We start from the raw sequence: 26,322 nt of genomic DNA, 5'->3' as shown, positions 1-26,322 counted from the left end.
AAGCAGGTGCTGGGGAATTTCGAGATTCGAACCATGACCCAATTTTTGCCACCCACAGGGCTTAGGCGTTTCCCAGCTACTTTCTGGCCTGGGGGCCCCTGCCAGCTGGGAGCAGATGCCCCCCACACCCCTCTATGACAGACTCCGGAGGCCCCCCCCAAGTGGGTGGCATGGGAGTCACTGATCATGATGGATAACTAAGGAAATGATACCTTCTGACATTTGTTTTCTTAAAGGTATAGGTAAATGATTAGAGTCTGTGACGTCATCCCTCCTTGGGAAAGCCTGGCAGGGAAATGGGATACAGGGAAGAAAGCCAGCCCTTCAGTAAACCCAGAGTCTTGACTTAAATCAGCATTTCTTGTCTCTCACCTGGACTACTGGTGGCCAGAGGGCTTCTTTGAAAGGTGAAGCCATAGCACGTGTTCCTCTGCTCAGTCTTTTCCACCAATGGACCATCTTGCACTGAATAAAAGCCAAAGCTCCCCCTTTGGCCCAGGAGACCCCATGTGACTTGGATACTGATTCTCCCCAACTACAACTTGTACCTCTGTCCCCTACTCTCCCTCTCCTCTGGTCGTGCTGACCTCACTGCTACTAGAAGGCACCAAGCATGCTCCTGCCTCAGGGCCTTTGCACTTGCTGCTCTTGCAGCCTAGATGCCAGTACCCCCCCCCCCCCCCCGGCACCGGGTGTCATGCAGGTCTTTGCTAATACTGCCTCCTCGGGAGGTTTTCCCTGTGCTGTGCTGAATCCATCCTCCTTTCTGCTCCTTGAGAAAATGTTCTTAGCCGATTTATAAACTGTAGATAATGGTTGCCTCTGAGAGGAGTACTGTGAATGGTGGATGGGGAAGCTTTGCTTTGAATTACTTGAGTATTTTAACGTGAGACTGTGTCAGTCATGTAATTTGAAATACCCTGGAGGTGTGGGAGGGAGAAGAGAACTGACTGGAAACAGGCTACTCTATGAATACTCCAGGATATGTGTTGCATTCCCACCTGTGCCTTTCTTTTGGAGAAAAGATAATCTAGCCTGGAATGTTCTAGAAGAGGTCTTTTGGCAAGGACCCCTCATATCTGTAGAGACCACAGTAACTCTGAATACTAAACAAGAGGCCACAGTCAGAAGGCCAGAGGCATGACCTGTCCACAGAAATGCTTGGTTACACTTTTTTCAGTGCATCAAGAATGCTATAGCTTTTTAAATGAGCTTTGTGGGCTCTTGGCATTTTTGTTTTCATGGGTCTCTTCCCCTGTGAAAAATTTAAAAAATTTCTACTCATCCCAACTCTTTTCAGGTTCACAGACCCAATTCCAATGTGGGGTGTTGTATGCCTCCCTCCACCCCCAAGGCCACAGATCAGTGGTTTCAATGGCCTCCTCCTTAGGAGGAACCTCCTTAGGTTCTTTAGTTTGCTAGGGCGGCTCACAGTCCCAGGCTGTGTTCTCTCTCCTCTTCTCTGGGTTGAAAATTAGGAGCTGAAGGCCCACATGGCATGGGGACTGGCGAAGGGTGAAGGGGACATGACCTGTGTCCTCTCCAGGTGCCATCCTTCTCTGAATGATTCTTTTGTCACCTGTTTAGCTCTGTATGTTAAACAGGTTCCACTGCTGAATGTATTTGTGGGTGTAACGCACACATGTGTGCTTCTGTTCTGGATGGAACACGGGGCCCTCCCTTGTCTGTACACTCTGGCTATCAACGAGCCCACAAAACAAAGTGTGAGCTGTCTAATGAAACCACTGACTTTCTCTGGACCTTCATTTCCCGTCTGTAAACGTATAGCACATGAATAGCTTTAGGTAGAAGATTTCTTTTGACTGTGAAAGTCAAGGACAATTCTAGAATACTCTCTGTTACCTTATGCAGTATGCTGGGAAGGGCTCTAGAGGTACCTGGCCTGAGTTCGAATCCAGACTTTGCCACATCCTATGAACCTGATACCTTGTGCAAATGATTTAACTCTCATATACTTCAGTGTCCTTGTCTGCCTCTTCCCCATGGGATGTTCCAAAATGTAACCGAGAAAAATGCCTTTACTGCAGTACGAGGCATACCAAAAGCACGTAATACATGCTAGCTGTTACAAATTTTAGTTATGGTAGTTTAGTTATCGTAGCTCCCAAGTCCAGTTCACAGAGTGCCTCTGGACAGAATCTGGCCTGTGTGTTTCACTTAGTTGTGTTTAAAAGATGTTTGAAAAATTAATTGAGAACTTTTTTTTTTTTAAATAGGGAGATTTCATATCAATCCAGCTGTCTGGCTTTGCTTGAAAAAGACAGAGATCTGGCCTTAATGGGTCCAAAGGTGAGTGGACCGGAGTAGCAAGGGCCCAGTTTAGAAGGTCCACTCTGGTTCTTCCCGCTCCCCACTTTCCACATTTACTGGACCTGCTGGGCCCTTGGAGGCACGGAGTTTACAAACTGTACTGCTTCTACTTCAGCTGAAGGGACCAGCTAAGTAAACCTCCAAAGTAACACTTACTGTGACCCAGAGCCCCACAAGAGAGCAGGCTTTAAGAGGAGGAGGAGAGCTGTGGGTCTGCCTCTAGGCTAGAACAGAACCTTGACCTAGACTGGCAGGTCGGGGGAGGGGGAAGGGCCATTAACTCAGGCCACAGGTGGCAAAGCACCTGTGTCCCGTGCTGTCCTCCTGCCACTGGTGACTGCCGGCCAGGCTGGAATTCTCGTGGCCGTCCTCATCGGGTCCTCGAGTGTCCCTGGAATGCCTGCAATGTCACCAGATCAGCTTGTGAGTGGCCTGCCCCCCGCAGACTGTTTAACAACCACGGGAGGCTGGGCCCCCTCCGTCCCCCTGCCCGGAATAGCTCTGTGCCCAGCAGGGTGGGGGAGGGGCTGGGGTGAGCATCAGAAACAGAGGCCACCCCTGGGCAGAGGGACTCCATTGTCTCCCGGAATCTGATGCCCCTCCTCGCACCAGAATGGGCTCACTGGTGTCAGTTGGCGACTACCGTGCCTCCAGCTCGACCCAGAAGAAACACAACGGATGCCGGGGACCCTCTGCTCGGACCACTCGTCCTCACAGTGGGGCAAAGGGGGAGCCGCTCCTGAGGCGGGGATGTCACCAAATACAAGCAAAGGCTGTTGCTGGTTTCAGCTCCAAGAAGCCGAGGCTCGAAATTGGTTCCTCAACCCGGTATCAAGGAAGCAGGTGTCAGAGAGGCCGTGTTGGCATTTCATTAATGAACACTGGACTGTCAGAGAGATCCTCAAGTTAATTTTTCCTCCTCTGCCTTCTGCTAGCTCTGGCCATGAAGCTTCTGGGAGCAAATTGTGCTACAGCACTTCTGAATGGAAGGGAAGTGGCCCAGAGGCCCTGGGAAAGGGCAGGCCGTGGGAATCATCAATGGCGCTCGGCAGTCACCGGTCACTGCCTCTCTGAGGAGCTCCACCCACATCCTGCTCCTTGCCAGAGGCTGTGTCTTCGATGAGGCAAGGCCTCCAGGGGAGTTCTGCCAACCTGTCCTCATGGGCTACATAGGGCCAGTCACCTAGCCACTGGCCTGGTGGCGATGAGTACAAAGCAGGGGGATGTCTGACCGGAGCCTGAAAACCTGTTCCTCCTCCTCCCCATGTCCCTTTCTCTGTAAACACCACTGCCATCTGCCATCCGCTCAGCTGAAACTCCGAGTGATTCTCGATTCTCCTTCCCTCCCCCTTGCAATCCAGCCACAAGCCCTGCCTGCTGACCCTCCAAACAGAACCGGCTCCGTCCCCTCACTACCTCTGCAGAGCACCCCTGGGCTCCCACCTCGAGGCCCCCCCCACCCCGGTCTCCCTGACTCTGATTTCGTGCCTGCAGCCAGACTGAGCCACTGAAAACACAAATCATGAATATTGACCTGCTTAGAACAGCTCAGTGACTTTCCACGGGTTTTGGAATAAAATCCAGACCTTCCCTCCATCATTCTCCTCCTCACTCCCCGGGTCCTGCTGTCCCCCTCAAAGTTCCTGGCAAGCCCATTCCTGCCACGTGGCTCCTGCACTTATCCTGGTGCCTGGGATGGTCCTCCCCCAAATTCCCATGTGACTGTCTCCTTCTCATGGTGCAGGTGTCCCCAGTGCCCTTCGTACAACACCCCTACCATTCCCCTCCGGAGGTGCTGCCCCTCACTGGGACCCTTGCTCCTGATCTCTGGTGTGGGGAGAGACCCAGGTTGTCCGCCAGTATATGTTCCCCTTCCTAACAGGCCCTGATTTTAATCTTTAATGCACCTAGCTAGGAAATCCATTTCCCAGACCGCCTTGCAGCTAAATGTGCAAGTGGTCCTCCCTGTGTCCTTCTAGATCTGTTCTCTGTCCAGTGATCCAGCCCAGGGAGCTGACCTAGATGGGCTGTATCCACAACTCTCTTTACTCTCTGGCTTTCGACTGGAATTGGCCACTGGAAGTCCTTGGGAGGAGATCAGTAGAAGAGAAAAAGGACGTTGGGGTATGCAATCCTCCTTTTCTCTCCCTGTGGTATCAACAGAGGGGGACAGCTCCTACTGCGTGGCCCTTGGTCTTCCAGTAACCATTTGCTCCCCTCATCCCCTTGGTCTTGGGGTAGGAATGGCTCTAATGTTACTAAATAGATTTCCCCACACTTGCTTGCTCACACTTTGGCAAAATATAGTTAAACTGTCCTTGAATAATCCAAATTTGAGTGTGCCCCACATTTCTTGCTGAGATCGTGTGGCTAATTAAGTAAGCTCTGTCTGTGTTGTACGTGATGTCTGGAATGAGGTCCTTAAAGGGAGCGGACTTAACTCGAAGTCCATTCTTTTTACCCTTTTGCTTCCTCCTTCTGTGATGCCTGGAATGTGGCTCTGATAGCTGGAGCTCCAGCAGCCATTCTGAACCATGAGATGACCTTAATGAGAGAAGCCACACAACAAGTGTGGGAGAACAGAAAGGCCGAGGAGCTCGTGTGCTTGATAACCTTGAAGCCTCCATGCCAGCCCTGGAATGCCAATTTCCAGATATTTTTATGTGAGTGAGAAGCAAAATTCTACCTTGTTTAAGCCAGTGTTATTTAATATTTTCTTTTATATGCAGCCAAAGCGAATCCCGATATACTTAGCTTCCAGAATTTAAGTGATCTCCCAAGTGTTGCTGAATGAAAAGAAAAAAAAAAAAGTCTTGCAGGAATGTGCTTGGAAGTTGAACGCCAGGGTGGGTCTAGATGAGCCTTTCTTCCTCCTGAGATAACCTGCCCCCACATGTTTTTGTGACTCCAGTGAGAAATGGCAGGAATGTCAGGAGTTGGTATCTTAGAAAGGCTGAGTTGGAAGTTACACTGATCTAGTGTCCGGAATCTGGGCAAGCTGTCCTGGGCTTCCAGCCATTTGGCCCCTACAGAGTACCCGAGCCTGAAACTTAGAACTGATTTCTGGAGATCAGTCTGCGGCACGGGGTGTGGTTTCCTTGCGTTCACAGATGGAAAGGAGCAAACAAGCGTCTGGCCGGGAGCCCTCCCCAGGCTTTTTCTAAAAAGCCAGCCTCTCCCACGAGGCAGCCCTCTGGTCAGAGCCTATCAAGGCTCTCAAGGCTCTCAAGGTCAGAGCCTCTCAAGGTCAGAGACCCCTCTGGGAATGTGGTGAAGGTCTTAGACCCAGTAAAGCGCAGACAGGCACACAATCTGCATACACTTCTTGCCCCTTCCCTGGCCCTCTCCCTCAGTCCCAGCCCATCCAGGCCTGGACCTCTTCCCTGAACTTGTGACTCTCCGAGCTGACTGCCTTGGACAGCTCCTCCTGATTTTTCCAGCCCCCGCATCTTACCAGGTCCAGAAACTGCAGTGAGCTCCCGAGCAGAGCTCTCCCCATCTCTGTGAATAGAGAATCCCTCCTTGTAGTCATTCATGCCCAAACCTGGGAGTTCTTCCTGACTCCTCTCACCCACTACTCCACATCAGGTCCATTAGCATATCTTATCAGCTCTACCTGATGACCAGGGGCAGTCTCTGCTTCCCCCTAACTCGGGTCTGAGCCACCATCATCTCGTGCTTGGACTCCAGCAGGAGACCCCTTCCTGGGCTCCCTGCTCTTATTACATCCCTCCAGTTTATTCTCCATAGCATAGCCAGAGGGACCATATTAACACACAAGTCAGATAATGTTCTTCCTCAGCTCAGTGTCCTCTACTGGTGTCTGTATCACCCAGAAAGCCAAAATCCTCTCTCTGGTTCAAAGACCCTGTATGATCTACCCTTCCACCACCAATCCATTACCTCTCAGACCTCGTCCTTGCTCACACTGCTCTGCTGTCCTAACTTCTCTGCTGCTCTGTGAGCCTGGTAGGACTGCTTTCTGCCTCAGGGCCTTTGCACCCACTGTTCTCTCTGCCTGGTTGCTCTTCCTAGGGGAACTCCCTTGACTGGCTCCTTTACTTTCTTTGCCCAGATGTCTCCATAATATCATCACTCTCCCTTTCCCTCTCCTTGCTGACTTCCCTTCCTTGCTTTATCCTCCTTGTCCCTTTTTACTACGGTAGGTACTATATACTTTATAAATATTTTTTATTAACTCTTGCATTAGTATGTAAGCTCCGTAAGAATAGAGATTTTGCCTATTTCTTTTGCTGCTGGACCCCCTCTGGCACATACTCGTTGAATGAATTATTTGTCCCACGAGCACCCTGCTTTGGAGAGAGCCCTGTGAGCATGCCCTGAGCATCTCCTGGACTCGACTGCACACCTGGCACCTGCCTTCTTCTGGCACCAGCTCTTGAATTTCCCTTTAGGGAACACACCTACTCCCTTTCTGAGTCCTCACAGCTCCTGTGTGGTCGGCCCCATTCCTGACTCCAGGGCTGTGCATATGACCAGGCCAGCTGATCCTTGTATTCCCTTCCCTGGAATGGTTCATGATTGACCAGCTGTCCTGGGGAGAACCAGATCTAAGATACTTCATTTGGGGCCATTTATTGGTATGCAAGGGAGAGAGACACTCTTTCCACAAGGATGGCGCACTGTACCATCAATACGGGTCTGGTGATGCCAGGTGGGAAGCTGGGTTGAGGGTGAAGCCGCTTTGGAGGAGAACTGAGAATAGGGAGATGGAGAGACAGATGAGAGCCAGACAGAGCTCCTGGATCCAGCCACACCTGAAGCTCAGAACACATGTGGATTTTTTTTTTTTTTAACTCTTAGACTTTTTATTCACCTGAGTCGAATAAACTCATTTTTTGGTGTATGTCGGTCTGGTTTGAGTTGGGTTTCTGTCACTTGTCACTGAGAGAATTCAGACTGACAGAAAGTTTGTGAAACAAACTTTGGGTTCTTATATCCAATGAATGGAAATGAATGGAATGAATATCCAATGAATGGAAACAATGCTTTGTCTCCATGGCATTTCTGTGGCCCCCCTGCCAACACTGCTGCTTGGTGGCCTTTTATCGCTCACAGCAGCATGACTCTCTTGGGGGGCACATCTGAAACCTGGCAATCTGAGGGGGCCTCAAAAGGCAGCTTGTTTCTACCCCGTGTGGACCCTTAGGAAATAAGCCCTGATATTCTGGGGTTTGGGGAATCTGTGTCCTTAACCTTCAGACACAAGAGCCCCCGTATTAGTGGGGCTGCAATACAGAAAGCCCATGGCTCCCATCCTTTCCCCAGCTTCCATCCTGCTGACCCGGTCAAGGAGAAAGTCCCGGGGAGGTGCGGCTGCCCTCAGCCTGTGTAACAAAGACACGCCAGCCTTGTGGGAGGCAACCTCTTGCCCGAATGCAAAAACACCGCTGCTCTCATTGTACTTGGTTTTGCCGTGACCTTTTACGAAAGGCAGTGGAGACTGGTTTTTCATTTACAGTTATCATTTAAGACTTCCTTCTCAAATACGATGTAAGCTTCAAAAAGTAAGTCCAGTTCAATAAAATCTCAAATAATGGAACAGATGGCCCTGGGATGCTGCCAACGCTCCACGAGGACTGTGTCTAACTCCTCTTGGTGTCTCTGAGCCTGTCTGAGCCGCTGAGGCTCACCAAAGGTTTGGCCGGATCGAATCGAACTAGTAAACCCCAGCAGGGCTCCCCAGTGACACAGCCTCTCTGACTCAAGGTCATCATCAGATGCAAACAAGACGCCAGCCTCTGTGTCCTTCTCCTTCTCTTATCCTTCTGGTAAAGGTGGTGAGCCAAGCCCCTGCCGGTCTCCAAGGATCACTGAAATGCAGGGATTTTCCCAATCACCTTGACAATGTATTGATAATGGAGGCTGCTTACTGACCCCTGTGCCCTGGAACCAGTTCCCCTGGGCACATGACACTTCGGCGTGACAACTCAGGGAAGGGTGCCAGATGCACGCGAGCAAAGAGCAAACGAGTCTGTGGCCCTCCTCCCCGTGCCCCAACCTCGCAATGAAGACGCAGGACGAGCCCCTCTGTGTGTCCCATCCCCGTTCTCTCAACCAGACCCTAATTAGGATGGACGGCTGTTCTCCACCCGGGACTGGAAGGAAGCCTGGAATTAGCTCAGTCGAGAAGCCTTCAGCCCTGAGAACCATCAGAACTGCCGCACGAATGAGCAGAAAATAGCAGATGATAAATTTTTTAGGACCACCCTCTGTGTGCCGGTTGTAGCAGACTGTGAGATAATGGGCTGGCCTTTTTTGGAACATGCATTATTGATCTGGGTCTGTCTAGTGGTTTATAAAAAGCCCACCCCCCCACCCCCAACTACCACCTTCCCACCCCTCACCTCCTGAAAGCTACACAACCTCCTTCAAAAGCCAGTTCTGCTGGGGAGGGGGCGGCTCCAGCGTGGAAGGGAAGGTTCGCAGGCACTGGCGTGTCTATGCAAGGTGGTGCTGCGCTGTGGGAGCTGACAGACGCCCCAGAACGCGAGGGCTCTCCACGCACCGAATTTTCTGCCTGGAATTTCTCCCTTCGTGGCACTTGCTCGTGTACGCTGAGAAGCATGTATAAAGACATTCCCGGCAATGGTATTTGTGACCGGGAACACCAGCTAACACACACACGAACACTCTAGAAACTACTCAACAGCTACTCCAGGAGACTGGTTAAGTAGAACAGTGTTTAAGACCACAGGATCTGGTTTTCAGTCTTGCTTGGCCACGGTCTAGCCATGTGGGTGTGACCTTGGACAAGAAACTTCATTTTCCTGTGACTTAATCTCTCCCTCTTTGAAAACAAAGAGAGTGAATTTCTGTATTTTAAGTTAGCCGTGGTTCTCCCTGCTCTCTTCCCTCCCGTGTCCTTATCACGTCCATAGATCCTTTTTCTATATTTGCACATTCTTTGGTTTTATTTGAGAGTCACAGATGTAAACGTGTGATCACATTCTGGCACCAGGCTTAGCTGGATCATGTTGCTGCAGCAAAAATGTGTTGTTCCTGGGGGTGGCTGTTCCACCATTCACCTTGGTTCGGGCCCAAAGTCTAGAAGTTGCCCTAGATCTTCCTCTTTTCCTTAACCCCCTCATCCAACCATTGGTCGGTGCCTCACCTATGACTGCTCCTGCCCCAGGTCCAAGCCTCCTCCGTCAACCCCTGCACTTCCACAGCCTCTGAATGGGGCTCCCCGTCTCTGCTCTTGCTCTTGGCAATCCCAAATTGAACATAACAGCCAGAGGGATCCTGCTGGAACCCAAGTCACCTCATAGCCCCTGCTAAAGGCCCCCTAACCTATGTCCATTTTACTAAAACCCAAAACCCTCATCAGGACCACAAGGCCCCTCACGACCTGGCCCCAGTTCACTCCTGGTCTCATCTCTCTCCAGCCCACAGCCTTCTTTCTGTCCTGACCCACCAAGTTCATTGCTAACTAACATAGTGTCTTTGCCTTGCCATTCTCTTGACCCGGAATGCTCCTTCCTCATCCTCTAACTCCCAGCACAGTGTGCTGCACAGGGTTGGATGCTTAATACAGACCTGCTGAATGCACGAGTGGGTGTCTGGGCAGCCTTGAACTCTCAGGCATGACCACCGTTGAGGGACCCTGTGAAGCAGGACCCCTGTGCTCAGAGATCCGGGTGCCACATGCAAGTACTCTCTGCAAAATTCTACCAGAAACAAAATTTGCGACCCTATGGCCATGACTGTAGACTCCCCATGGTCATCAAACATGGTTCAAGCTAGATGCTGCTGGACAGATAGGTATTCTGTGTGTTCAACTGTCAATAAAGGTTCTGGGCTTTGATTGCTTCCTGCCTACAAAGACTTCTTGCACTTGATAAGCTCCCGGAGAAAAATCTATACTTGTGATCATTAATACAAATCAGTATAAAGAGCAACTGGGATGTATATAAGTCACTTTTTTTTTTTGTAATTAAAAAGAGTGATGCATGCTTTTAATAATGGATGCAAAAAGAGTGTAGACTTGAAGTTGGATCTTCACCACAATCTCAGGTTTGGTAGCAAAGGCTTAGCCAGGAAACATTTACATTTGTTGCCATCTATAATATTCAATTGTCCTTTGACAGTGGATAGAGGCTAAAAGCCCACCCCTCACCTAGTCAACTATTGGCATTCTCTACCCATGAAAGCCTCCAAGATAGGGCTCCATCCTCTCTTTCCAGTCTCCTATTCCAGCCCCCTTTCCCAGGCTCCAGCCCAATCCCTTTCCTTGCTTCTGCCTCAGGGCCTTTGCACATGCTACTTCCCCTTGCTTAAAAGGCTTTTCTCAGATCTTCACAGTACACAGTGACACTAATGATTAGAAGGGAAAATGTGCAGGAGGAAAACCACACAAGACTGTGTGCTGTCCAATGCAATAGCCATAAGTGGCTACCAAGCACCTGCAAGGTGGCTAGTCCTAAATGAATTGTGCTCTAAGTGTAAACTACAGGCCAGATTTCAAAAACAATATAAAAAATGTAAACTATCTCCTGAAGGACTTTTTATATTGATTACATGTTGAGATGATAATCATCTGAACACATGGGGTTAAACAAAAATACATTATTAATTTCACCTGTTTTTTTTTTTAAGCATTAAAAAATGTAGCCACTGGAAAATTTAAAGTTGCTTACATCATTTACATTTATGGGCAGTTCTGTGTATGGGGTCCTGTTGAGAAAGAGAACTGGTAAACTCAGTGACTTCAAGGTGGGGGCAGGGGAATGGATACAAGCTAGGGAGAAAGAAGGTTTCCTGAGGGAGACCCCCCCACCCCAACAGTGAGCTGGAACTACCAGTGGAGCTCAGCCCCCAGAAGGTGCAGCTGAGCACCAGAAGGTGCAGCTGAGACGGACTCTGGAGGGCTTGCTCTTGGTGGCCTCATGTGTGGCGGCTTGTCCTCATGCAAGGGGACAAGTGGGGAGAAAAGCCTCTGACAGGTGTAGCACCGAGGGCTGGGGCAGGGCCTTGTGGTCTTGCGTGGGAATGCAGGGGTGGAGCCAGGGGTGAGCCAGGATGGCCTCTTGCTGGGTTAAGGAGGTGGCGGCTGGGGTGGCCTGCATGGGTAATGAAGGCACTGACACTGCGAGCTGGAGAAGTCCCTGACACGCCTGCCATCCGTACCAGCGAGCTAAACCCTGGCGAGAGTCCCTGTCCTCACCCGCTTTCCCCAGAGCCAAAGCACCATGAGCGGAGGAAGCTCTGGATAGGAGGCGGCCACGCTTACCGTCCTGAGGCACCATCTTTGTGAACAGGGTCAGGTTACTAGAAATTGTGTCCGCCCTCCCTGTCCCTGGATGCCACCAAGGATGAGGTCACCTGAAGTGTTAAGATTGGAGAGGAAGGGCCCACGTGTGCATGTGTGTACACACAGGTACATGTGTACACACACACACACCCCCTGGCTGGCTCCTTCTTGGTTTCAGTGTCAGCTCAAACATTACCCCCTCTGAGAGGCCCTCCTTGATTACCAATCCGAAGTGGCTCCCCCTCCCTGGGCCCATCTGGCACAGCCCCTTTCTCCCTTCTTGAAATGATCGTCCCTGTGACCCTGCTATTACCTGTGTCCCTCACTTTGTGACAGTAAGGTCTATGCCTTTCTCACTCATTACTGAAGTTCCAGGCCCTAGGACACTGGCACACAGCACGTACTCAATAGAAACTGCATGAAAATAACAATTTAGTCGAAATATCTCTTTTGACTTTTGGAGCAATTGAGAAAGCGTTCTGCCTTAGGAACGAGTTGGAGACCTCGCCTTGTGGACCCAGCTGCAAAGGCATGTGTGTGGGACAACCCCTGTGACTTGGTTGAAACCCAAGCGAGCTCCCCGGGGTCTCCTCCAGCGGCCCTGTGTCAGGAGCCTCGGACCCAGCACAGTGGCCCTGGCTGGGCAAGTGCGCCCTGAGGGCCAGCTGCTTACCCAGCTCCACGTCCTGGTCGTCTGTCAGCACCAGGATGATGTTGGGCCGGATGTTTCTGCGGTCCCTCTGAAACCTGCCTTTCAGGCGGTGGTGGGACAGGAACGCCGAACTTCCCCCCAGCAGAGAGCACACGGTGGCGGACAGCAAGCAAAGCAGGAGGCTGGGCGGGGCCATTTTACGGGCCGCCGATCTGGGCGTCCTGCGGGACCCAGGAGTCTGAAGTCGCGTGTTGTGGCTGTGTCTCTTGTTGCTTCTTCCCACTTTACTCACGGATCTAAAGTAGGAGGAAAAGAATCAGGTCAGTCTTTACGTAAAGGCCGCCTGACGGCTTGGGCTTGCATAATGATTTCTGGCATGGACACCGAGGGTTCCTTTGATCAGGGGGAGCTAGAGCAGTGAGAAAGTGGGAAGGAAGGAACTTGCAACGTGCCCCCGCGACACAGTGGCAGGAAAGCTTTCTGTGACTGCTTCTGCGGACAGATTTCTCTCCCGGACCAGCGGTCTTCTGAATGTGCTGGGTGCAGCCCTGGGCCCAAGTCAGATAACTAGCCTGTCTCTGAATCTGCCAACCAGTTCAGCAGACAGACCAGCCCCAGAACAAGGAAAAAGAAGGAGCCCAGACTAGGGGAAGAGATAGTTCTGGGCCTCCCTTCTCCCCCACCCTCCCCAGAGGTGAGAGGGATGGGGTGTGGTGGGGCGGAGAGGCAGAGGTGAGGACAGTCCCCGCTCTAGGGCAGTGCAGCGTGAGGCTGAGGCCCGGTGTGGATGTGCAGGGCTGAGCGACCCTGTATGCATCCCAGTCCCAGCTGTGTCGCTCGCCAGCCGGGTATCCTCCCCGGCAAGCCAGTAGGGAACCTCAGCTTTCCCGCGAATAAAACGGGGAGACAAGGTGTTAAGGGAGCGCAAGCCAGTGGGATGTGTGTGAAGGCGCCCTGCAGACAGATCCCATAGCTGAGCAAGTTATTCCCATGAGTTTTAAGTTTGTAGAATCGACAAAGGGACACAAGAGAAAATTGAGGGCTAAAAAGCTACAGGAGAAGAGCTGTCACCCCTGGGCCCCCCAGGTCTGAGGCGGTCACCAGCAAAGGTGGGAGGGACAGCAGGATGGCGCATCTTGGCTTGGGCAGGTCTGATCTTGTTCTGCTCTTTGCTCTCTGTGGTCATTTTTCTATTTCTTGAGGAAATGAGCCTTCAAGTCTTTCCAGATATAGACTTTAGGTCTCATTTATTTAAAATGAGAGACAGTGAGCAAGCAGACGTGCCAGGAGGAAACCAGGTTTGTTGGAGGTGGGCGGCTTGACCTTGAAGTACTCTGCCCACCTCCCCCCACCAAAGTCCCAGCTCAGGGAACTCATCAAGGGCTCTGGTCCATAGGAGGAGATGTGCCATTGCAACAGCCCCCTAAGAGGTCCCCCGTTTCCCCCGACTGTGCCTTCATTCTCCATCCTCTCCAGGGCACCGGGAATATCTTCCTAAAAGGTAAATCCCATAGGATCACTCTGTGGGCCTGGCCCAGCCTGAGACCAGCAAGGTGTTCAGGGCACAAGATAGAAGGGACTCACCCCAGATGGCACCAGCGTGGGGTGCTCACCTCACTTTAGCCCCAGTCCTGTCCCTCACCTGCTCAGACCCCCGCCTTGGCTTCCCCAGTCCAAGGAATACAATGCACACTCCCCACCATCGCCTACAGGTGATTCAAGAGATCTAGCCCCTTCCTACCTCTTCTCCTTCCTCCCAGTTGCTCCCCAGCCCCACAGGCTTCTTTCTGTTAACAAATCAAGTGTGTTTCTGCCCCAGGGCCTTTGCACGTGTTCTTCCTTAAACCTAGAAGATTCTTTTCCCAGATTTATTTTCTTTTTTTTAAATTAAATTAAATTTTGGGGGAAGATTTTATTTATTTATTTGACAGAGAGAAAGATCACAAGTAGGTGTGGGGGGGGAGCAGGCTCCCTGCTGAGCTGAGAGCCTGATGTAGGGCTCGATCCCAGGACCCTGAGATCATGACCTGAGCCGAAGGCAGAGGCTTAACCCACTGAGCCACCCAAGCGCCCCTCAGATTTATTTTCTATACAGGGCTCACTCTCCTCTGTCAAGTCTTGGCACAAACGTCACCTCCTCAGAAAGGTCTGCTCCCCTATCTAAGGTGGTGCCCTCCACGTGAGGCGCTCTCTGTATTTTATAACTGTGTTTTTCTCCCCACAATCCCTATTACAACCTGCAATTATCTTAGTTGCCCAGTTCTCCCCACTAAAGGCTCAGCCCCACAAGGGTAGGAAGTGGGCCTATGTTAATCACAGCTGGGTCCTCAGCTCTTAGTACTATGCCTGTCATGTAGTAGGAGGAGGAGCCCAATAAATATTCTGAAAGCTAAAGGAATGGAGATTTGGTTAAGGTCCTCTGAGTTCTGCAGACTGAGGGGCGTGGGGCTCGGCAGGGCCATGTCATGACCTCAGTATGGAGGCTCCGAGGCATCACCAACCCCCTTCCCCTGTCATCCCCCCGCAGGAAGGGTCCTGGGGCGGGCTGCTCTTTGTCCCTCGGATCCATTTTCCACCCTGCTCTGTGCCCCAGGAAGCCAGTCTTGCCACTACAGGTGGCTCCTGCAGTCCCCGGCTTCCTGCTAGTTCTGCCAATGGGAGTTCTGCTGGGCAGGCGGAGGCAGGAGATCAGCAGGAAATCAGTTTCTCCAGCTCTGCTCCCTCCCTTGCATCCCAGGCACCCCAGGGCCTTTGTCTCTCTAGGCTGGCCATGGTTCTAGCTTTCCTTTAGTCCTGGCTGCACTCTCAGCCTCCTCTTGCCCCTTCAAGCCTATGGGGAGTGATGACTCCCCTCCCGTGCCAGTTCCCTCCAGGGGTTGTAAGATTCCTTGTTTGCTCCCTTAACCCAAAATGCCTCTGGAAGTCATGCCTTCAACTGACACTCCCTGGGGCAGGCTAGGAGATGGAGCAGGCTTCTTGCTCTGTCTCCCTCCCCAAGGACCGCCAACAGGACAGCTGTGCAGAGAGGGGAGATGGCAATGGGGACCACATTCTCAGCGGAGCTGACCTGGGAACCGTGACTTTCACAGGCTCCAAGGGCAAGCACTGGCTTCCATCCTGTGGCCTCTTGGCAGCCAGAGCCACCGCACCAAGTGTGTCCTGAGCTCCTGCTGTGCCACACTGTGGATGGTTAAGACACGTACTTCGGAGTCACTTGCTGGCTGACCCAAGGCAAATAACTCAACACCTCTGTGCCTCAGTTTCCTTATTTATAAAACAGGTGTGGAGGATGAACCAGGTTCATACAGAGTGCTGAGACCACAGGCCGGCACATGGAATGACCCAGAACACGTCATTCACAGAGTAAACCATTCTCAGATGATGGTCGCTGTAGTCGTGGGTGGGCTGTGGTCGTGGGTGGGCTGTGAGGGGCACTCTGCCTGCAGAGTCTCCCCCACTCCCAACCACCTCCCACACAGGTACGAGCGCTGTTCCCATTATACAGGGGAGAACATGGTGGCTCAGTCATGGTCCTGAGCTCACCCCGGGGGAGGAAACGGCAGAGAAGGTCTGACCTCTGCTCCCCTGCGGGTCCCCTCCCCTAAACGCACCTTTCCCAACCTCCCCGGTTCAGACGCCACAGCCCCCATTGCCGCTCTATCTCCACAACCCTTCTACTGTGACATGGCTTCATTTAAAAATGAAAACACAAGGGGCGCCCGAGTGGCTCAGTGGGTTAAATCCTCTGCCTTCAGCTCAGGTCATGATCTCAGGGTCCTGGGATGCATCGGGCTCTCTGCTCAGCAGGGAGCCTGCTTCCCTTCCTCTCTCTGCCTGCCTCTCTGCCTGCTTGTGATCTCTCTCTGTCAAATAAATAAAAATAAAATATTAAAAAAAATACAAAACCACAAATCCGTGTTTTTAAAAAGCAAACTTTCTATCCAAGGGTAAAGGGGAAAACTGGCACTCCCCTTGCCACCAAACGAACTCACACAAAATGAAAGAAAGCGGACGTTGCTACTCAGTCTCACAGCTTCTCGTTCCTTCCTGAGGCTCTAAGCTGAGTTCTATGCCTGCCTCCCTTCCCACGTGTACACGCTCTCTTTTTAAGTGTCGCAAGGAGTCAAAATGCATTAGCACCATCCCAGACTTTCTGCTGGAGGGAGGGAGAGGCCGGAAGAGGGTTGAAAAGTAGACACGTTCCACCATCAAATCGGTCCCTGAATTACCCCAAACCCTGGGGTGGGGGTGGTCCTCAAATCATGTTGTTTATCAGTCTGTGTCTACCTGTTCCTGAAAACACAGTAGGATGCTCTGTGCTTTGCATTTGAACTGATGTGCCCACCAGCCCACCTTCATGTGTGAAATGCACATTCACATGCCTTCAGATAGACACCAAACACTAACATAACATTGAGAGACTATCCAAGGAGAGCCCCACGACTCTCTTCTGCCAGAAACAGTAACAGCTAATGCTTGTGGAGAGCGTACCATACTCCAGCCCCTGCTCTAGACATTTTACGTTTAATCCGCATTTCCCCTCATTCATATTATACCCATCTTGTGGATGAGGAAGCAGAGGCACAGAGAGTCAAAAGTGCTTTTCCCATGATCACGCGATTAAGTGGCAGGTTCAAAGCCAGTTCTGGCTCAAACAGAAGCCTCTGGAAGCAGCCTGCTGGGCAAGTTCCTGAGGCTCCCAGCCTCAGTTTCCATTTGCCAAATGGAGCAGCAGGTGGCCAGGTGTCCCCTGAGGGGCTTTGGTCTGTACCTGTGATGTAGAAGGGGCTATGGAGCTGGGAGCTGCAGCCTGTACTGAAAGCTCTGGGCCAGATGGTGGGTAGAGCTGGGAGATGTGGTCAGCTGGATTCGGTTCCTAGCACCCACGCTGGTTTTCTCATGTCCCCTTTCTTCCCCGCAACAACCACAGTCCCTTTCATTCCCTGCTCCCTGGCAACTACACCCCACCAGCCAGGACGCTCCCCATCTGGATGGAAGTCAAAGCTCTGTGACTGGAGACTGGAGAATAACAGGGACTAATTATTTCATCAGATCAAGTCATCGGTAGGTCAATTTTTGATGAATTCCCCCAGCTCTGACTTCCCCTGGCCTTGTGCCAGTCTCTCTCTGGATGCTAAAGAAATCAATTAAAAATGACACATGGGATTCTGCCTCCATTTTTTTTCCTTTTTGGAAAAAAATTCAAAGTGGTTACACGGAGAGTATGCGGTGACTCCGTACAGCACCAGCGGCCTGCTGTCCCCACTATCCCCCGGACACCTCGTCTCGTTCCCACCAGCTCGCTCCAAGGTCCATCTGGGTCCTTCTCTTTGTCCTGTATCTTCTACAAATCTTGGCAAAGGCTTGCCAGTCGAGGAAGACAGCTCTAGAAATGTCTAGTATCCCAAGTGTTCAGAAACATGACGCCTGCTTCTAGATTTATCTAGAAGATAAATTAACCTGCAGAGAGGAACATGTCTCTGGGGAACCAATGACCTCCCCACTCCACAGACCACAGCTTTGGGGAAGCTCCCAGGACCTCACCCAGGCCTTCCCAGAACAACCCAGATGGTAGTCTTCCTCTGAGGATCCTCAAATTGCCAACGAGATTAGTCAAGCAGAGTCTGGGAATGACTGAGCAGCTGAGGGGGTGGGGGAGGAGGTTGTGGCTAGAGGCAGAGCAAGGCACTTACCAGATGGAAAAACACGCAGGAAGAAGGGAAGAAAGGGGACTGCAGGCTGTGGAGAGATGCCCCATGTGCTGGGGCCAGGTGGTCCATACAGCCCGACCACTTAGTCCTCCTTCATTTACTTTACAAATTTTTATTTAGGACCTACTATGTGCGAGGCACAGTGTTAGGTGGTAAGATATTCCCGCCCAGAACCCAAGAGCCTCCTAACTGGTTTCCCTGCTTCTACCTCCTCCTCCTTCTATCAAGTAGCCAGGGGATCCTGTTAAAACCAAAGAGGCCGTCTTCCTGCACTAAAAAGCCTTCAAGGGCTTCTACTTCATGGTGAACAAAACCCCAGACATTCCAAAGGGCCAACGAGATCCTACATGGTCTGTCCATCCCCTCTCTGACCTCATCACCTTCCATTTTTCCTCTTGCCCACCCGGCTCTGGCCACTTGGCCTCTGTGCTGTACTTTGCACATGCCAGGCATGTCCCCACCCCAGGACCTTTGCACTTACCTGCTTTGGAGTCCTCATCCAGATATCTTCAAGGCCCTTTCCTCACCTCCTTTAGTTCTTTGCTTACATTTTGTCTTTGTAGGTTAGCAGAAATCTCTTCCCTTCCCACTAGCACCAACCACCTCTGACAAACTACATCTTTTACTTCTTTCTTTATGGGTTCCCCCCTTCCCACCCACCTCCACTAGAGTGTCTGCTCCCTGAGGGCATGGATTTTTGTCAGCTTTGTTTCATATCTGCATCCCCAATGTCCGAAACAGTGCTTGGCACGTAGCAGGTACCTAAGCTATTTACGGTCTTAGGAGAGAAATTTCTTCCCCGTGACAACATTCCCCCAGCTGTGGTTGGGGTCCCTACCGCCCCCTTACTGCACTAGGTAGGGGCAGCCTGACTGGAGGGCAGAACACGTGACCCAGGTAGAGCCAATCAACATGTTCCGACTCACTAGCTCCAGAGATTGGCCCAGAGGCAGGCATGTGACCTGGGCTTGGCCAATGGCAGACAGCGGGAAGAAACTGGGGCGGGGGGTTGGTGGCTGGGTACAGGGAGCCGGAGCGCCATCCCTGCCAGCAAGGGGGAAGCTCAGAGGGGTGCTGGTGACACCGGGCTGAACCTTGTGCCTGGTCACAGGCTCAGACATGTAGCCTTTGCCGCTTCAGTTAATCTGAGCTGGAGCTGTCTTTCGCAACAGGAAGCACCAGGATCAACACAGTAAACCCCCTTACAGAACAGTGATGAAGAATAATTGATATTTATGAGGTACTTATCACAGGCCCCGCCCCCTTCTCAGCCCTCCTCCTGTTAGGTCGCATCACCCTTACAACACACTTATGAAACTGGATGTTCTACTTGCAGACGAGGAAGCTGAGGCATGGAGAGTTTCAAGAACTTGCCCAACGTCATGCAGTTTGGAGGAACTGCAGAATATCGTCCCTTGGCCTGCCTCCTCCCCATCCTCTCTCTGTGCTTCCCTGGGCCCTGGGAGGTTCACGTGGTTGGACCACATCAATGGGCTCCGTGCTCTCTTGCTCCTGGTGGGGTCTGGCCAAGGGGGACACCACCAGGGGAAGGGACGGTGTGAGGAGGGGCCTGGGTACTTACCAGGCGTCCTCCGCTGCCCAGGTGCTGGGAACTGAGCACATCCCTCTCTTGCTCTGCTTGGGGCCACATCTCCTGTGGGTGCCCTGCTTCTGGTTCCAGCAAATGTTCCCCACTGTCCTCAGCCCCAGGGATCTGTATGACTCATTTTCTTACACTCTGCTCACACCTTTGTTGGAGGGCACCCTCTGTTTCCTGTAGGGTCCTGGGTGGGTAAAGCAAGCAGACCTCACAGCCGAGATTTGCACCAGACGTCCTGACCCCAGAGGCCCATCCTGACTCCTATGCTCACTGGGAAAATGATGAATGATACACGAAGCTGTGGTTAAGTGTACTGCACAAACAGGAAGAAGAAGGGGGGAACTGCTGGCCTGGGGGGCAGTCAGAGAGGGCTGCCTGGAGGAGGACTTATAAAATTTAAGAAGCCTAACAGGAACAAAGTTCTGCAGAATCCACATGATTTTTCTGAAGGAGAGGGTAGAGGACAGGGTGCTTCTGGCACGGGAAATGGCCTGAGCAAATAGCAGGCAGAGTGGGAGGGATGGAAATGTGTGGTCCCGAACCTTACAAGCCCAGTTGTCTAGACAGGGGATGACACAAGCACATCTGTTAAGTCTTATACTCCCCTGGTGTCTCCCCTTCTTCCTGGTCACAGACTTTTCCAGCCTTCTCTCTTCCTCTCCAGGGCTGTCAAAGAAAGGACAGGAACTCCTGTAACCTATGGGCACAGACCTTCCGGGTCTTCCCTACCTAGGACCAGGGCATCTAGGGGCTTTCTGTGCGTGGTCCTGGAATTCCAGCTGGAGGCAGGGAACCAAGCCAGCTCTCAAAGCAGGACGTGGGACAAGAGAAGAGTCTTTCAAAGGGAGGAGGCAAAGATCAGGTTTCAAGACAAGAGCTCAGGATCTGGAAAGGAAATTAGGGCATAAAGAGAAAGGTTTGTTTAGGAACCCCATTGCTTGCAGAACCATTCATTCAACAAGAAATCCTCAAAGACCTACTATATGTCGGGCACAGTTCTTGGCACTGCAGATAAAGCAGTGGGGAAAAAAAGTCCCTGCCCTCAGGGAGCTGACATTCTTAGGAGTCAACAGGTCAAAAGCCAGAGCTGAACACCTCCAGCTAAAAGTGAAAAGTGTCAGGAATTAAAGTACCGGCAAGCCACAGTGAGCCTTTAGGACAGGACCATGGAGTATAGTTAAAGCTCAAAGAAAGCTTAGAAGCGATATATTTAAGGTACCAGAGAGATGAACATCACAAGGTTTTGTATGTAAAGTGAATGGGTGTTTGGGAGGCCATGTAATTCACATGGCCGAATATCTGTGCATCTGCGGTCAGGTACTGTTTCACGATCAGTGGGAAAAAAAAAAAACACAAATCTCTAATCTCATGGAGCTGATGGAGAGATTGGAGGAAGCCAAGCAGAGAGATATGTGCTAAAATGCAGCAGGGAACAGGCTGAGAAGGGGGTGGAGATGGGGTCTGCAGCCAGACAGCCGGCGTTCAAATCTTGGTTCCACTATGGTCTAGTTGTTGGGCAAGTAACTTACCCTCTTGTGGCCTCAGTGTCTTCAACTGTAAAGTGGGGCCAATAAGAGCACTTTTAAAGAGTTGTGAGGAGGAAATGGCTTAATGCCTGTGAAGCCTTTAGAAGGGGACTGTATACCCTAAGTGCCCAGTACATATTGCTTAGCATTATTTGCTGTGTTTGGGCCAATGTAATTTCTATAACAGCATCCAGTTTTCATTTGGGGACCTTCTCCCCAGTCCTTGGTCCATAGGCTTAAATTAGGACGCCAGGGCAGAGCTCCCTGGCAGGCCAAGCGATCCAGACCTGAGCCAATCAGGGCCTTCCAATCCCTCTTCCTCAGTGATTGGCCAGTCAGAATAATCCGGGCACCTTGGCCTGACTACGAGGAGATGCCTACCCTTTCCAAGTGGCTAGCTGGTTCCCCGTCGTTCCACCATGAAGGTGAGGGAAGACTGACGCCATCTTGCCTCATGTAGAGGTGGACTGAAGCCAACACACAGAAGAAAACAGAGCTGAGAAATGGAACATACTTGGGTTTGAAAACATTTGGGACTTGGATCCAGCTAAACCTGAAGGAGGAAGATTTACCCTGGATTGTTTTAGACACCAAGAGATTCCTTTTTCTCCTTTGACTAGTTTGAGTTGTTGTCTTCCTTTCTTCCTAGGTCAGCTTTCTCACATGTTGACTCCTTAGGGCCATGGATTGTTTCTTAGGTCGCTCCAAGTTGCTTTCTCTGTCACTTGCAATCGAATGAGCCCAAATGGTAAAGCAAGCTGGAGACAGAGTGTTGACTCAGGTGGCTTCCCAGTCGCCTCCGGCCTCTGTGTAGAGAGGCCTGACAGCGCGGCTTGCTAGCCCTCAGCCTGGGCCCGGGCCCAACTCTCTGCCTTACTGTAGGCAAACTTTCCTCATCCTTATTTGTCAACCGATAAGAAAAAGGTGGTGTAGAAAAGCAGAAGGAACGTGGGTGTGGGAGTCATGAATTCTTGTCCCAATTTGGTCTCAGTTTCTTCATCTGCCAAGCCAAACAGACTGTTCCCTGGGCACAGCCCTGAAGCTTGGGATGGGTGGAGCCTGACAGGTGGAGAGAGGGCCTTCCCTGACCGCCCTCTTGGAAGCAAGCCTCCCTGTTACTCTTGGCCTCATCCAAAGTCAGTTCTTTTCAGAACACTCATCACACATGTGACCCTTTAGGCACTCTCCTATTCTGGTCTTTATTTTCTGGGGGTTGTTTTCTCACTGGAAGTTCCACAGGGGTAAGGCTCTCTCATCTCATCTCTTCTTTTTCTTTTCTTTCCTTTTCTCCCCCCACCAACTTTTAGATTAAAAAAAGAGAGAGAGAGAGAGAGATTTATTTGAGAGCGAGCGAGCAAGCAGAGAGAGGGGAGAGAGAGAGAATCCTCAAGGAGATGCTGAGCTGAGTGGGGAGCCTGGTGTGGGGCTTGACCCTAGGACCATGAGACCATGATCTGAGCCCAAAACCATGAGTTGGACCCTCAACCAACTGAGCCACCCAGGCGCCCTGGGCTGTCTCTTCTCTAAAGAGTTCCAGCCCCTGGCACAGCCTGGCTGCTAATTCTTGTAATTAGTCAACAAATATTTCCTGGGCACCTACTATGCACAGGCCCTAGTCCATGTGCTGAGGATCCAGAAATAAATAGTCTCTCATGAATCAGACACCAAAATAAATCACAGGCATGAGGTGATGAGTCCTAAGGAGGTGAGGCAGGAGAGGGAGGTCACAAGCGCTGGCGGGGGGCGGTGGGATTGCATCTTTAAATGTGGGGGGTGTCGGTCGGGCAGAGTCCTGAAGGAGAGGAAGGAATGTGCCTTGCAGATACTTAGGGGAACGGTGTTCCAGGCTTAGGGGAAAGACAAGAGCAGGTGTGCTGGGGGAGGAGCGTGCCTCGGAGTCTGCGGCACGTAGCGGGGGCTCATATGGCTCGCGTGGGGTTAAGTGATCGGAAGGGTACTATTTGGAGGGAGCGGAGGATCTGGAAGGTTCCAGCCTGGGAGTGTTGAGATTGGATGTAGGTCTTAATAGGATCCTTCTGGCGGCATGTGGAGAACGGAATGAGGGGCATGAGAATGGGTGCGGGAGGGCCGGCGAGAAAGCCGCCTAGACGGTGCCTGGACCAGGACAGGGGCAGAAAGGGCGCAAGATGGGAGATTCTGGGTATGGTTGCATGAATCAATGAATGAGTGAACGGGGGATAGACGGGCACAGGCCAAGCGCTCCAATGATTATTTCTGTGTAACAGGTGATCTTCGACTTCAGCAGAATAAAGTCATTTTTTTTTTTAAAATGCATGGCTGGTTGGTCTCTGTTTTGGAATGGCTGAGGCCACAGCTGAAATGACCGAAGGACTGGGGACTCGATTCATCGGGTGGCTGTTACGGGCACTTGGCTAAGACCTAGGGGCCCTCTCCTTCCTCCCTGTATGGTGGCTTCAGGGGTGGGCTCTGATTTCTTAAGTGGCAGCTTCCGGCTCGGAAGGTGCATGTCCCAGCGATGGGTGGTGCTGCCTCAGTTTTTCCTACTGAACTCGGTCTTCTCTCTGCTGTTCCCCAAGCGTCACCCCTCCGCCCCACATTCTATTGGTTTCTCTATTGGTTTCACAAGACTGGCCAGATTCAAAAGGACAGGACCTCACCTTTCCATGGAGGAGTGTCAAGGTCACGGTGTAGACTAGCACGCTGGCTACCATGTGGCTTGTGAAAACACAGGGGCACCTGCCAAGTCCCAGAGGCCAGGGCACCACAGTGGGTAGAGCCATGGGGGCCTCTCCCCAGCAATCAGCACCCTTTCTAGGAAGTGAAACTTAAACCAAGTCAGATGCCGTGTCTGCATCTGGCAAGCTTTGGAGTCTGTGGCCACGCCCAGTTTAAAGATCCCTGAGCCTCCGGAAGCCCTGGGTGACCCAAAGGCTCCCCAGACCCCACGCCTCCATCTCCTATGACCCAAAGGGGTTCAATCAGTGGTGTCAGGTCCAGAAGGTTCTGAACGGCGCAGAAGAGGCAAAGAGAAAAGCTTGCCCTGGATGTGGAAAGCAGGCACCCCCACCCCACCCCACCGCACACTTCAGAGAATGAAGCTTCTCCTGTTTTGGTGGCATGGAAACCATTAACTCCCCCTTAAAAAAACACTTCTGCCTCCTCGTTTTTAAGTAGAAAGGAAACCACCAAAAAACCCAGAAACCCAAAGTGAAGTGTGTGACCTGGTTTTGGGGAACTGGTCCCTAACTGTCCTCATTTCCCTCCTGCTAACATGGGAATGACACTCCTGAGGCGGGCTTGTTGACCTTCCGGGCCCCCCACCACTGGGCCCATGGAAGCCATCCAGGAGGGGAGGCCGCCGTGCCCATGTCATCGGGCAGCTGGCTGGCTTGTCGGGGGTGGGTGCTGGGTCATCCTTGGATGGGGGGGGGTGCACTGTAGGATGCCGATAGCCTCCCTGGCCTCTCTCCCTGTGCCATGTGAGAAGCACCCGCCCCAACTTTGGGGAGCAAAAATGTCTCTAGACACTGCCTCATGTTCCCTGGGGGATGAAATCGTCCCCATGGGAGAACCCCTGCCATCAATGGATAGCAGCATAAAGAAACAAATGTAATGACATTGCCCTTGGATTCTTGCTTGCCAAGGGCACTGATCTTTTCTTACAAGGAGAGTGGGACTCCTTGAAGACCACCAAGTAGGAGTTATAGGGACTCCTTCCTTGATGACTCAGAAGGCTCAGAAGGTTCACACAGTGACATTCATGTCATTTATGGCCCCTAAGAGGAGGACCAGTGCGCCCTGCCCACGGAAACCATGCCTTCATCCAGTCAACGGGACTGGGTTGGCCGGAGTCCAGCGGGCTGCTCCTCGGCCTAGGCTCAGAAGCGTGGCTGTCGTTTGGTTACCTCTGGAGAGAGACACCTGCATGCAGTGGCCTTTGTCTAAAGTGGGGCCTCAAACTCAAATGCCTGCAGGGGCCTGGCAAGAGAAATGAGTGACCTGGTCTGGATTTAGGGGCCTGGGTTGGGGGGTGATGACTGGACCACAATGGAGACATCGTTTCTAAAGTGAAAACATTCACTACATTTTAGACACTGAGCACACCAAACAAAGCTCCTCTGGAGCTTGCCCAGAGGCCTATTTGCAACCCTTCAAAGCTATGTGAGCTTTCCTGAGCACCTACTATGTGCGAGGTGCTATGTAGGATGCTGGAAGCAGCCATGAACAAGGAGCAGGTCAGGCCTCTGCCCTCAAGAAGCTGACATCCCGGTGCGGGAGACAGATGATAAAGGAAGATAAATTTCAGGTCGTTTTAAGAGATTTGAAGAAAACTGTCAAGGCAACGGGATGGAGAGTAAGTCAGGGGAGGCCCCGAGGAAGGGGTGATGTTTGAGCTGAGACCAGAAGGTAGTGAGAAGTCATTTGTGGGGGAAATGCTTTCTAACCAAAGGAAAAAGCAAGTGCAAAGGCCCTGAGGTAGGAATGAGTTTGGTTGGTTTAAAGAACAGAATAAAGACCAGTATGGCAGGAGCAGGAGTGGCAGCCTGCCACAGAGGAGGTTGGACATTACCTTCCCCCAGCCCACACCTTCCAGGTAGGCCACACCTGTTGTTCTTGCTAGGTGTTTAGGGGAAATGGGAATCAGACACAAATTCCCACCTCTGTTCTTTGTTCTTTTGTCTCAGCTGTGGATAAAAGCTTCCCTGGCAGCTAGTTACAAAGTTATTTCTGCAAAAGGCCTTTGGCCAAAAGCAATAAGCTGGACCTGAACAGAGTCATTATTCACCCCGAACTGTGGGCTGGCTCTCAGTGTAGACTGCCTCGGCTGGGACTGAGGATTCCAATCCCCTCTCTATTTTTTAACCCCAGAGTTTACCCCCACAGGACACGTATTTATGGTTCCAGAGACCACAGTTCCCTTCGAGAACATAAAGGGATAAAGGCCTATTTTGGCGGCCCCAGTATTAATAATCTAATTATTTCTTCCCCTTCCACCCAATCCACCGCCATGCATGCCATCCTCACCCATCACGCCCCTGCTATTAGCAGATGAGCTTCTCATTAGCTCACCTTGGTAACAGCCTGGCACTTACAATTATTTGAGAAGCTTTGTACTCCTTGGTGGGGGAAGGAGTCTGAAGCAACTTTTACCAAGTAACTCACTAAATTTAGAGACGCAAGTGGAGAGAATTTTGCATGACAGGTCCATCTCCATCCCTGGCATGCTGTGCAGTCTAATCAGCAGC

General features: G+C 51.6%; 1 protein-coding gene across 3 annotated transcripts in view; it reads right to left on the bottom strand.

Moving 5' to 3' along the window:
* Nucleotides 1-26,322, bottom strand: part of SULF2 (sulfatase 2) — a 112,605-nt gene that overhangs the window by 73,589 nt on the left and 12,694 nt on the right. For all 3 annotated transcript variants that reach the window (XM_044262887.1, XM_044262886.1, XM_044262885.1), the window contains exon 2: nt 12,279-12,553. In XM_044262887.1, the coding sequence (XP_044118822.1) occupies nt 12,279-12,453 (175 nt within the window). In that variant the 5' untranslated portion in view covers nt 12,454-12,553. The remainder of the gene's footprint in view (nt 1-12,278; nt 12,554-26,322) is intronic.

Source organism: Neovison vison, chromosome 8 (genome assembly GCF_020171115.1).
Source record: "Neovison vison isolate M4711 chromosome 8, ASM_NN_V1, whole genome shotgun sequence".
NCBI classification, from domain to species: domain Eukaryota; kingdom Metazoa; phylum Chordata; class Mammalia; order Carnivora; family Mustelidae; genus Neogale; species Neogale vison.
This window is presented reverse-complemented; position numbering and strand designations above follow the sequence as displayed.